The following is a 13,773-nucleotide window of genomic DNA, read 5'->3' on the forward strand; positions in this document are numbered from 1 at the left end:
AACAAATTTGTCTATTGAATATGAGGTATTTATTCAAAATGTGCTCTTACCCAACATTTTGAATAATGGAGAAAATTTTCTTGATTTTCTTGAAATTTCAGGGAAGTTTAAGGGTGTCTCTGAACGACAAACGTGAAATATTTTTATGTCGATATTTGATCGTGGAAGGGGTTGTCCCTTTTATAAACCAATAGAGCAAAATCTAAACTACTCCGATTTACTTGAAATTTTCTGGAAATATTTGTTAAAAAAAAAAAAAAAAAAAAAACATTTTTTTTTGCTTATCCACAAACGCAAGCAAATCACATTTTTGTTAAAGACACCAATAAATTTGTTACAGATCATAAATTAGATGTTCAACAAACCATATGCAAATATTTTCGTTCAAATTCCAAAATATTTGTTGAGGGTTAATCGTCACGTTCAACAACAAATATTTTGTAATGTTTGGTGCTCACCAAATTACTTAGAAATTAGGTTGTTGAGAACACAAACTATTTGTTGCCTTCTGATGGCAAGGATTACTAACAACTTATTTGTAATAATGTTTATTAAAACAAGTAAGTAAAGTCTAAAGTCGGGCGGGGCCGACTATATTATACCCTGCACCACTTTGTAGATCTAAATTTTCGATATCATATCACATCCGTCAAATGTGTTGAGGGCTATATATAAAGTTTTGTCCCAAATACATACATTTAAATATCACTCGATCTGGACAGAATTTGATAGACTTCTACAAAATCTATAGATTCAAAATTTAAGTCGGGTAATGCACTAGGGTGGAACACAATGTTAGTAAAAACAAGTAAGTAAAGTCTAAAGTCGGGCGGGGCCGACTATATTATACCCTTCACCCCTATGTAGGCCAAAATTTGTGTTACCATCTCAACTACTTCACATTTTCTGGAAGCTATATAACATAAAGGAGACAATTTTTTTACTTCTACAAAATCTCTAGAATTAAAATTTAAATCGGCTAATGCTATCCAATTAATTGGAGGACACTTCCATTGAAAATGGGTCTAAAATGTGTAACAGTCTACCATATTTCCCCAACTCTGGGAGTTGGGTGCAAATCGGACGGAAGATATATATGGGAGCCATATTTAAATCTGAACCGATTTCAACCAAATTTGGCACAATTACCGATACTACTAAACGTACTCCTTGTGCGAAATTTGAAGCAAATCACGGCAAAACCCTGTATTTTGAGGCCATATAAGTTCAAATCGGACGAAAGATATATATGGGAGCTATATCTAAATCTGGATCGATTTTGACCATATTTGGTATATACAATAGTATCGTTAAAAGTACCGCTTGTGCAAAATTTGAAGTAAGTCAGGGTAAAACTCTGGCTTTTGAGACCATATACGTCCAAATCGGGCGAAAGATATATATGTTAGCTATATCTAAATCTGAACCGATTTTAACTTAATTTGACACACTTAACCATACTATTAAACGTACCTCTTGTGCAAAATTTGAAGCAAATCACGGCAAAACTCTGGCTTTTGTGGCCATATAAGTTCACATCGGACGAAAGATATATATGGGAGCTATATCTAAATTTGAACCGATTTCAATCAAATTTATCAAGCATTGGAAGAATGTCAATTCTATCTTCTGTGCAAAATTTCACGAAGATCGGTAGTAAACTTTGGCCTCTGTGGTCATATGAGTCTAAATCGGACGAAAGATATATATGGGAGCTATATCTAAATCTGAACCGATTTGGCTGATATTTTGCAAGATTTCCGAGATTCATAAAATATTTGGATGTACGGTATTTCAAGAAAATCGTTTGATAAACACGCTAACTATGACCAAATCGGGGATAAATATATATGGCAGCTATATCTAAATCTGAACCGATTTTTTCCAAAACCAATAGCGGTTGTCTCTGTCCCAGAAACGGCCCTGTGCCAAAATTGCGGACGATCGGAATTAAATTGCGACCTGTACGTTGTGCACAAAATTACATATACATACAGACGGACAGACAGACAGACGGACATCGCTAAATCGACTCAGAATTTAATTCTAAGCCGATCGGTATACTAAAAGATGGGTCTATGACCACTATTTCTTGGCGTTACATACAAATGCACAAACTAATTATACCCTGTACCACAGTAGTGGTGAAGGGTATAAATATGGGAAATATTTAAATCTGAAGCAATTTTAAGGAAACTTTGCAAAAGTTTATTTATGATTTATTGTATATGATTTATATATATGTATTAGATTTATGATTTATATATATGTATTAGAAGCTTAGGTAAATTAGAGTCATTTTTAAAACTTTTGGACTAAGCAGTGGTGATTTTACAAGGAAAATTTTGGTATTTTGACCATTGTTGTCCAAATAGGAAAAACATATATATGGGAGCTATATCTAAATCTGAACCGATTTCAACCAAATTTGGCACGCATAGAAACAATGCTAATTTTACTCCCTGTACAAAATTTCAACTAAATCGGAGTTAAAAATTGGCACTGTGGTCATATGAGTGTAAATCGGGCGAATGCTATATATGGGAGCTATATCTAAATCTGAACTGATTTCAACCAAATTTGGCACGCATAGCTACAATGCTAATTCTACTCCCTGTGCAAAATTTCAACTAAATCGGAGTAAAAGATTGGCCACTGTGGTCATATGAGTCTAAATCGGGCGAAAGCTATATATGGGAGCTATATCTAAATCTGAACCGATTTCAATAAAATTTGGCACACTTGACTACACTACTACTTGTGCTCCCTGTGCAAAATTTCAAACAAATTGGGGTAAAACTCTGCCTTCTGGGACCGTATTAGTCATTATAGGGCGAAAGATATATATGGGGGCTATATCTAAATCTGAACCGATTTCAATCAAATTTTGCACACTTGACTATACGACCAAGTGTTATGGTTGTGCAAAATTTCAAGCAAATCAGGGTAAAATTCTGGCTTCTGGGTCCATATAAGTGCATATCGGGCGAAAGACATATATGGGAGCTATATCTAAATCTGAACCGATTTCTTCCAAAATCAATAGAGTTCTATTCTGAGCCAAAACACATACTTGTGCCAAGTTTGAAGTCGATTGGACTAAAACTGCGACCTAGATTTTGATTACAAAAATATGTTCACGGACAGACGGACATGGCTATATCGACTCAGGAGCCCACCCTGAGCATTTTTGCCAAAGACACCATGTGTCTATCGCGTCTCCTTCTGAGTGTTGCAAACATATGCACTAACTTATAATATCCTGTTCCACAGTGTGGCGCAGGGTATAATTACAAATGAATTTGTTGCAGGAAAATTAACAAATTTTGTCGTTGGTTTTCCAAAAAAAAAAAGTTATTGGTTATCAAACTTATTTTTATCTGTGTATACTTACTACATTATGCAGAAGGTATATTAGCTAGAGTAACAATCTGAAATAGAATCAGTTTCATTGAGACTTTGCTATCGATGGTTTGCGTGACCATGGTCGTTTAGATTAAATTACAAAATATATATATATAAAAAAAAAGAAAATGGTTTGTCATCGTAACGGTGTATCTGCGATATTATGTGCGGGTATAATATTTTTAGCCTCGTCGGCTCATGGGGCAAATATTCTGGCATTTCTTCCATCTGCCAGTCCTTCACATTTAATCATTCAAATGGCTGTGGTCAAGGCAATGGCCGTATATAATCATAATGTGACTGTGATCTCTGTTCTCCCTCTCAAATCCGAATGGCTACATCCTAGCATGACCTACATAAGACTCGATAAAGGTCTTTTCGATATGAATGGTGCCGTGAATGCAACCCAAAAGTCGGGAATTTCACATATTATGGACTTTTGGTATCTTCTTAAGAATATAACAGTTTCATTGGCCGAAACTTTAGATGACCCTAAAATGTTAGAATTAAGAAACAATCGTGGAAATAAATTCGATTTGATGCTGTATGGTTATATGTTCGGTGATTATTTTACCGGTTTGGCTGAACATTTCGATTGTCCTATGGCATTGCTGTGGCCTAACATACCCGTGACACCAATAATGAAATTAATTGGAAATCCATTTGAAATATCCTACAATATCATATCAATGTTGAATTTAAGCCCCAATGGTAATGGATTTGCATTTCGTTTCAAAAATATTCTATTTATGATAGGTGATCTTTTCACGATGCTGATACAAAACTATCTATCAAAATCTGTCTATGAGTAAGTATGTAATATTAGTTTGGTATAATAATAAATTTAATAAAATTCATCTATGTAATTAAGAAACAACTATATATACTCGTACGGCCGTAAGTTCGGCCAGGCCGAATCTTATGTACCCTCCGCCATGGATTGCGTAGAAACTTCTACTAAAGACGGTCCTCCAAAATTGAATTACTAGGGTTACGGCCGATGGCAAGGCATCTTAAAACTTCTTAACATCATCTTCTAAATTGTCAGTTAGTCCATGCGGGATATATAGTAGATAAAAGAAAGTTCGATTAAATACGTATATATTCAGTTCTTGACCGATATATATATAGGGAAGAAATAATTACGAACCGATATGAACTTTTGTGCGGTAATTATAAAGCCAGAATTGAAAAATGGGGTCGCTTTATATGGGGGCTATATACAATTATGAACACGATTCTACCAAAAATCGTAGACTTTTTACTGTTTGGTAGATTGATAGAATTCTTGATGTTTTGGAAGATCGTGCAAAATATTCCTCTCCAACTAAGAGGTGCTTCATAAATTTCCAATAAAAGTAAAATTTTGACAAAATTTTCTACAGTAATTAAATTCTGAAAAAATTTTCTATAGAAATAAAATATTGACAGAATTTCCTATAGAAATAAATTTTTTCGTTTTGTTTTGTTATTGTTGGTTTATTCTTCAATCATTTTGTTGTTTTTGATTTCAGCTTAAAACCATGCATTGACTAAACTAAAGGGTGGTTAAAATTTCAAGGGCCGATGTTGATTTTGAATAAAACACAAACTATTTAGGAAATTTTTGTAATTTTATTTTATTATGATATATTGGTATTACTCAATTATGTATGGAACAAAATATCGGCCAAATGGGCGCCGCGATCTCGGTGGCACACCTTCATCCGATGGTCCAAATTTTCGATGACGCTAAGACATAATGGAGGTTCTTTGCCGTTAATGTGCCGAATTATCTCATCCTTTAGCTCTTGAATTGTTGCTGGCTTATCGACGTACCTTTTCTTTCAAATAACCCCAAAGAAAAAAGTCCAACGGTGTCAAATCACATGATCTTGGCGGCCAATTGACATCGCCATTACGTGAGATAACACGGCCATTGAATTTGTTGCGCAAAAGAGCCATTGTTTCGTTAGCTGTGTGGCAAGTGACACCGTCCTGCTGAAAGCACATATCGTCCACATCTAATTCGACCCATAAAAAGTTAGTTATCATCTCACGATAGCGAACACCATTCACAGTAACTGCCTGACCGGCCTCATTTTGGAAAAAATACGGCCCGATGATGCCGCCAGCCCATAAACAGCACCAAACAGTCACTCTTTGTGGGTGCATTGGTTTTTCGACAATCAATCTTGGTATCCGGAGGTCAAATCTGGGGATCGGTTTAAATGGGGGCTATATATAATCGGTTTATATGGAGGCTATATATAATTATCTACCGATGTGGACCAATTTTTACTTGGTTGTTGGATACCATATACTAATACCATGTCCCACATTTCGGCCGTATCGGATGAAATTTGCTTCTCTTAGAGGATCCATAAACCAAATCTGGGGATCTGTTTATATGGAAGCTATATATAATTATGGATCGATGTGTTGTTAGAGACCATATACCAACACCATATACAAAATTTCATCCGGATCGGATTCAATTTGCTTCTCTTTGAGTCTCCGCAAGCCAAATCTGGTTATCGGTTTATGTGAGGGCTATATATAATTATCGACCGATGTGGATCAAGTTTTACTTGGTTGATGGAGACCGTATACTAATACCATGCCCAACATTTCAGTCGTATCCGGTCTAACAAAGAAAAACATATTTTTTTGTCAAAATTCGTTTTTATTATTCAACATAGTTCCCTTCAAGAGCGATACAACGATTATAACGACCTCCCAATTTTTTGATACCATTTTGGTAGTACTCCTTCGGTTTTGCCTCAAAATAGGCATCAGTTTCGGCGATCAACTCTTCACTACAGCCAAATTTTTTCCCTGCGAGCATTCTTTTGAGGTGTGAGAACAAGAAAAGTCGCTCAGAGGCCCAGATCTGGAGAATACGGTGGGTGGGGAAGCAATTCGAAGTCCAATTCATGAATTTTTGCTATCGCTCTCAATGACTTGTGGCACGGTGCGTTGTCTTGGTGGAACAACACTTTTTTCTTCTTCATATGGGGCCGTTTTGCCGCGATTTCGACCTTCAAACACTCCAATAACGCCATATAAAGTCACTGTTGATGGTTTTTCCCTTCTCAAGATAATCGATAAAAATTATTCCATGCGCATCCCAAAAAAACAGAGGCCATTACTTTGCCATCGGACTTTTGAGTCTTTTTCGACGCTTCGGAGACGGTTCACCGGTCGCTGTCCACTCAGCCGACTGTCGATTGGACTCAGGAGTGTAGTGATGGAGCCATGTTTCATCCATTGCCACATATCGACGGAAAAACTCTGGTGTATTACGAGTTAACAGTTGCAAACACCGCTCAGAATCATCAACACGTTGTTGTTTTTGGTCAAATGTGAGCTCGCGCGGCACCCATTTTGCACAGAGCTTCCGCATATCTAAATATTGTTGAATGATATGACCAACACGTTCCTTTGATATCTTTAAGGCCTCTGCTCGATCTCGATCAACTTCATTTTACGGTCATTCAAAATCATTTTGTGGATTTTTTTGATGTTTTCGTCGGTAACCACCTCTTTCGGGCGTCCATTGCGTTCACCGTCCTCCGTGCTCATTTCACCACGCTTGAATTTTGCATACCAATCAATTATTGTTGACTTCCCTGGGGCAGAGTCCGGAAACTCATTATCAAGCCAAGTTTTTGCTTCCACCGTATTTTTCCCCTTTAGAAAACAGTATTTTATCAAACACGAAATTCCATTTTTTTCACAATAACAAAAGTTGCTTCACAAAAGACGCTCTATCTCAAAAACTAATTGACTTACAGATGTCAAATTTTGAGACAAATCATTTGAAGGTTGTAACTATATAAAAGGGGAAGGGGAAAGATTAGAGATATTTTCAAGCACATAAAACTGTCAAAGTTCGCAAAGAAATATCTTGTTTGGCAAGCCATCTGTACTTGTGGCTTGAAAAGCAGCATTTTCATAGCTTCCGGGACTGTCAACCAAGAAATTTACGTGAAAGAGTTTTTGAATAAACGTCTGCTGCCTTTCCTGAAGAAACACGGTTGTTCCGTACTGTTTTGGCCGGATTTGGCATCTTGCCATTACGGTAAAAAGGCCATGGAGTCGTACGCCGCCAACAACGTGCAGGTGGTTTCCAAGGGAACCCTCCCAACACGCCAGAGCTCCGCCCAATTGAGAAATACTGGGCTATTGTCAAGCGGAACCTAAAGAAGACCAAAAAAAAAAAACTGCTAAGGACGAGCAGCAGTTCAAGGCAAACTGGCTTTCTGCGGCGAAGAAGGTGGACAAGGTGGCTGTACAAAATTTGATGGCAGGTGTCAAGCGTGAGGCCCGGCAATTCGGATTTGGAAAAGCGAAAGCCTAACTGAATAATTTTCCTGAATTTTATACTAATTGAACTTGAAAAAGAAATTTAATTTGATTTTTTAAATAAACGATTTCACCGATTTACACGCGTTTTCCCTTGACCAAATTTTGACCGTATCACCCTTTATAACCATAGATTGATATGGATCAATTTTGGCATGGTTGTATCAAATTTTAACCGGATCGGATGAATTTTGCTATTTCAAGAGGCTCCGGAGGTGAAATCTGGGGATCGGTTTATATGGGGGTTATATATAATTATGAACCGATATGGACCAATTTTGCATGGTTGTTAGGGACCATATACTAACACCACGTACTAAGTTTCAACCGAATCGAATGAATTATGTTCCTTCAAGAGACTCCGGAGGTCATATCGGTTTATATGGGGACTATATATAATTATGGACAGATATGGACCAATTCTGGCATGGTTGTTAGAGACCATAGACTAATACAACGTACCAAATTTTAACCGGATCCGATCCATTTTGCTTCTCTTTGAGTCTCCGCAAGCCAAATCTGGGGATCGGTTTATATGGGAGCTATATATAATTATCGACCGATGTGGACCATAAGCATTACTTATGCCAAGTTTCAAGTCGATAGCTTGTTACGTTCGTCTGCGTGTTTTCAACAGACGGACGGACATGCTTAGATCGACTCAGAATTTCACCACGGCCCAGAATATATATACTTTATGGGGTTTTAGAGCTATATTTCGATGTGTTACAAACGGAATGACAAAGTTGGGGGGTATATTAACTTTGTCATTCCGTTTGTAACACATCGAAATATAGCTCTAAGACCCCATAAAGTATATATATTCTGGGTCGTAGTGAAATTTTGAGTCGATCTAAGCATGTCCGTCCGTCTGTTGAAAACACGCAGACAAACGAAACAAGCTATCGACTTGAAACTTGACATAAGTAATGGTTATAGATGTAGGTGGGATAGTATTGCAAATGGGCCGTATCGGACCACTTTTCCTATGGTGGAAGGTATAGAAAAGAACTGAAGGTAATTAGGATTTTTCTCCAATGAATTTCACTTTAGTTTGCTGTAAACTGGACCATCCGTGCCACGAACTTCCCTTAGGGAAATAGTTGTTGGATAGTGTAATTAATTAATTTGACATTCAATTCTTTGTATCTCTTTTCTACAACGATGAGAGAAACCATTCAACAATGACAACAGATGATTACCTCTTCTAACAATAACAACAACAACACAAATTAACTCAAATTCAATCGAAATAAAAACGTAATAGGGTTGAGAGTAGTATCGCATATAGTAAAATCAATTTAGTATTAAAGTGATCGTAGAACTGGTCCATAGTGAAGCGCTTATATTTCGCCGTGTTAATTAAAAAACAAAAAATTAAGTTTGCGATATGCGACACGCCAAAATGACTTGCATATTTTCGAGAATTTTCTTATGTTTGTTTATTACCTCATCGGAGGGAGCTAACATATTGGCTCTACTCCCCTCCTCTAGTCCATCACACTTAATTATTGAAATGGCCGTGATCAGAGAAATGGCAGTGCGCAATCACAATGTAACAGTGGTCTCGGTTCTACCACTTAAATCGGAATGGTTACATCCGACTATGACGTATATCAAACTCGATAAGGGTCTTATGGATATGAATTCCGCTATGAAGTTAAACAAACGATCTGGCTTTGGTCGAGTTAACGACATTGTGAAATTTTTCAAGGATACTACGTTATCTTTGGCCGAGTGTTTAGAGGATCCCAAAATGCATGAATTGCGAAACAATAGTGGAAATCATTATGATTTAATATTGTATGGATATTTGTTTGGTGATTTTCTTTTCGGCTTGGCTGAACATTTTGATTGTCCAATGGCTTTGTTGTGGCCAAATGTACCGATGCCATCCATAATGAAATTAATCGGAAATCCTTTAGAGTTGTCCTATAATCCCGTATCGATGTTGAATTTAACACCACATAATAAAGGATTTTTGTATCGTTTGAATAATGTCCTCGGAATTTGTGTGGACTATGTCACGTCAGCTATTCTTAAATACTTTGAGAGATCTGTTTATGAGTAAGTAAAAGATACAGTGGGAGGGACAAAATAATGGAGATAAAATCTTTTAATGATTTTCAAATTATTATTAAAACAAACGAAATAATTTATAAAGTTATTTCATTGCCCACCAAAAAAAAAGCGTCGCCAAAAAGTAATGAAAATGTTCTTTTCGGTTCCGGAAGTCGTGCAAAATTGACGCAAAAGCGATGAATTTAACATGGGCTTGTCATAGGACGGACGTCCTCCCTTTCAACGGCCGTTGCACTGAATTTGCTTCACTTCTTTAGGTGTGCTCCGAATTCAACGTTTTGGATGTAAATAAGAAAAAATCTGTGATATTTTGTCAAATAAATAATTTTTATAATTTTTTATATTTTTTAATGGGTTCTAACGCTTATAGGAAACGTTTGACCTCAACTATTTTCAAAAATTCACAATTTTTTCAGATTGGATTTAGCATTTTTTTCGACCAAATTAAAATGATTTGTACCATTTCTTACTCTGTTTTTAACCTATTTGAAACAAAAAAAGTTAAAATTACCCATTAAAAGTATGAAAAACCAAAGTTATAAAAAATTGAATTAAAACAAGTATATACGGCCGTAAGTTCGGCCAGGCCGAAGCTTATGTACCCTCCATCATGGATTGCGTAGAAACTTCTTCTAAACACTGTCATCCACAATCGAATTACTTAAGTTGCGGTAACGCTTGCCGATGCCAAGGTATCTTAAAACCTCCTAACACCACCTTCTAAATTGTATGTAAGTCCATACGTGGTATATATTAAATCAAAAAAGATCGATCCAATACGTATAAAATTCAGTTTGACAAAGTAGACATAACATTTTGACAAAATTTTCTACAGAAATAAAATTTTAACAAAATTTTCTATAGAAATCAAATTTTCACAAAATTTTCTACAGAAATAAAAATTTTGACAAAATTTTCTATAGAAATAAACGTTTGAAAAAAAATATTGTATAGAAATAAAATCTTGGTAGATTATTTTTGGCTCGAGTGACAACCATGATTATGAACCGAATAAAATTTGAACAAAATTTTCTATAGATATAAAATTTTGAAAATCTTTCTCAAAATTTTGACAAAATTTTCTATAGAAATAAAATTTTGGTTGATTATTTTTGGCTCTAGTGGCAACCATGATTATGAACCGATATGGACCAATTTTTGTGTGATTGGACCAATTTTGGTATGGTTATTAGCGACCATATACTAACACCACGTTCCTAATTTGAACCGGATCGGATGAATTTTGCTCCTCCAAGAGGCTCCGGAGGTCAAATCTGGAGAATGTTTTATATGGGGGCTATATATAATTATGGACCGATATGGAACAATTCTGGCACGGTTGTTAAAGATCATATACTAACACCATGTTCAGAATTACAACCGGATTGGATGAAATTTGCTTCTCTTGGAGACTTCGCAAGCCAAATCGGGGGATCAATTTATATGGGGGCTATATATAATTATGAACCGATGTGGACCAATTTTTGCATGGTTGTTAGAGACCATATAACAATATCATGTACCAAATTTCAGGCGGATCGGATGCAATTTGCTTCTCTTTGAAGCTCCGCAACCCAAATCTGGGGATCGGTTTATATGGGCGCTATATATAATTATGGACCGATGTGGACCAATTTTTGCACGGTTGTTAGAGACCATATACCAATACCATGTACCAAATTTCAGCCGGATCGGATGCAATTTGCTTCTCTTTGAGGCTCCGCAAGCCAAATCTGGGGATCGGTTTATATGGGGGCTATATATAATTTAGGACCGATGTGGACCAATTTTTGAATGATTGTTAGAGACCATATACCAACACCATGTACCAAATTTCAGCCGGATCGGATGAAATATGCTTCTCTTAGAGGCTCCACAAGCCAAATCTGGGGATCGGTTTATATGGGGGCTATATATAATTATGGACCGATATGGACCAATTTTTGCATGGTTGGTAGAGACCATATACCAACATCATGTACCAAATTTCAGCCGGATCGGATGAAATTTGCTTCTCTTTGAGGCTCCGCAAGCCAAATCTGGGGATCGGTTTATATGGGGGCTATATATAATTATGGACCGATGTGGACCAATTTTTGCATGATTGTTAGAGACCACATACCAACACCATGTACCAAATTTCAGCCGGATCGGATGAAATATGCTTCTCTTAGAGGCTCCACAAGCCAAATCTGGGGATCGGTTTATATGGGGGCTATATATAATTATGGACCGATGTGGACCAATTTTTGCATGATTGTTAGAGACCACATACCAACACCATGTACCAAATTTCAGCCGGATCGGATGAAATATGGTTCTGTAAGAGGCTCCACAAGCCAAATCTGTGGGTCCCTTTATATGGGGGCTATACGTAAAAGTGGACCGATATGGCCCATTTTCAATACCATCCGACCTACATCGATAACAACTACTTGTGCCAAGTTTCAAGTCGATAGCTTGTTTCGTTCGGAAGTTAGCGTGATTTCAACAGACGGACGGACGGACGGACGGACGGACGGACGGACGGACGGACGGACGGACGGACGGACGGACATGCTTAGATCGACTCAGAATTTCACCACGACCCAGAATATATATACTTTATGGGGTCTTAGAGCAATATTTCGATGTGTTACAAACGGAATGACAAAGTTAATATACCCCCATCCTATGATGGAGGGTATAAAAACTTCCTGGGTAGTTAAAATAAAGAACATCATTAGGAGTGCATCTTCTGGAAGTGCTTTTAAAGTTGTGCCTTTGGAAGAACTTCAAAATTTTTTTGCTGGGTGCCTTCACACTCCACCCACCACCATAGGATATACCCCCATCCTTTGTCATTCCGTTTACAACACACCGAAATATTGCTCTCAGACCCCATAAAGTATATATATTGTGGGTCGTGGTGAAATTCTGAGGCGATCTAAGCATCTCCATCCGTCTGTTCACGTTCTGAAATCACGCTAACTTTCGAACGAAACAAGCTATCAACTTGAAACTTGGCACAAGTAGTTGTTATAGACGTAGGTCGGATGGTATTGCAAGTGGCCCATATTGGACAACTTTTACTTCTAGCCCCCATCTAAACGGACCCCCTGATTTGGCTTGCGGAGCCTCTAAGAGAAGCATATTTCATCCGATCCGGTTGAAATTTGGTACATGGTGTTTGTATATGGTCTCTAACAACCATACAAAATTTGGTCCACATCGGTCCATAATTATATATAGCCCCCATATAAACTGATCCCCAGATTTGGCTTGTGGAGCCTCAAAGAGAAGCAAATTTCATCCGATTCGGCTGAAATTTGGTACATTGGTATATTGTCTCTAACCACCATGCAAAAATTGGTCCACATCGGTCCATAATTATATATAGCCCTTATATAAACCGATCCCCAGATTTTGCTTGCGGAGTCTCTAAGAGAAGCAAATTTCATCCGATTCGGTTGAAGACAATAGAAGAGTCAATCCAAAAGAAATTTTCATAATCATATTGCGCCGTGTGGTTTTCCTCAGTATCGTCATCAACACAGCACTGCACAGTTCGGGTTTTGGAACTGATACATTCTTCAGAGGGGCTACTTTTGTTGTGGCTGCTGGAAAAAGCTCCGCTGAGATCTTGAATACGAATATCGCAATAAGCCTTCTCCGAGGCGTCGAAAAATCCATGTATTTGGATGTGCTTTCTTGGAGAAAATCCTATCCACTCAGTATTGGCAAAGTCGAAACAAACGATAAATTTTCAACAGATTTATTCCAAGTTACTAACAAATTTAAAGGTACAGGATCATTCCAGTCAATCTTTTCCTGCAATAAACTTTGAAAGTTTGTATTATATGAAAATTTTTGGTTTTAATACAAATATAAGGTAGTTGAAAACAAGTACATACGGCCGTAAGTTCGACCAGGCCGAATCTTATGTACCCTCCACCTTGG

The 13,773-nt window shown here is 37.2% G+C and overlaps 1 protein-coding gene across 1 annotated transcript in view; it reads left to right on the forward strand.

The window, feature by feature from the left end:
- LOC142234749 (uncharacterized) overlaps positions 1–13,773 on the forward strand; it is an 80,623-nt gene that overhangs the window by 28,277 nt on the left and 38,573 nt on the right. The window contains exon 4 of the mRNA XM_075305926.1: positions 3,513–4,213. Within this exon, the coding sequence (XP_075162041.1) occupies positions 3,513–4,213 (701 nt within the window). The remainder of the gene's footprint in view (positions 1–3,512; positions 4,214–13,773) is intronic.

Source organism: Haematobia irritans, chromosome 1 (assembly GCF_050003625.1).
Source record: "Haematobia irritans isolate KBUSLIRL chromosome 1, ASM5000362v1, whole genome shotgun sequence".
NCBI lineage: Eukaryota > Metazoa > Arthropoda > Insecta > Diptera > Muscidae > Haematobia > Haematobia irritans.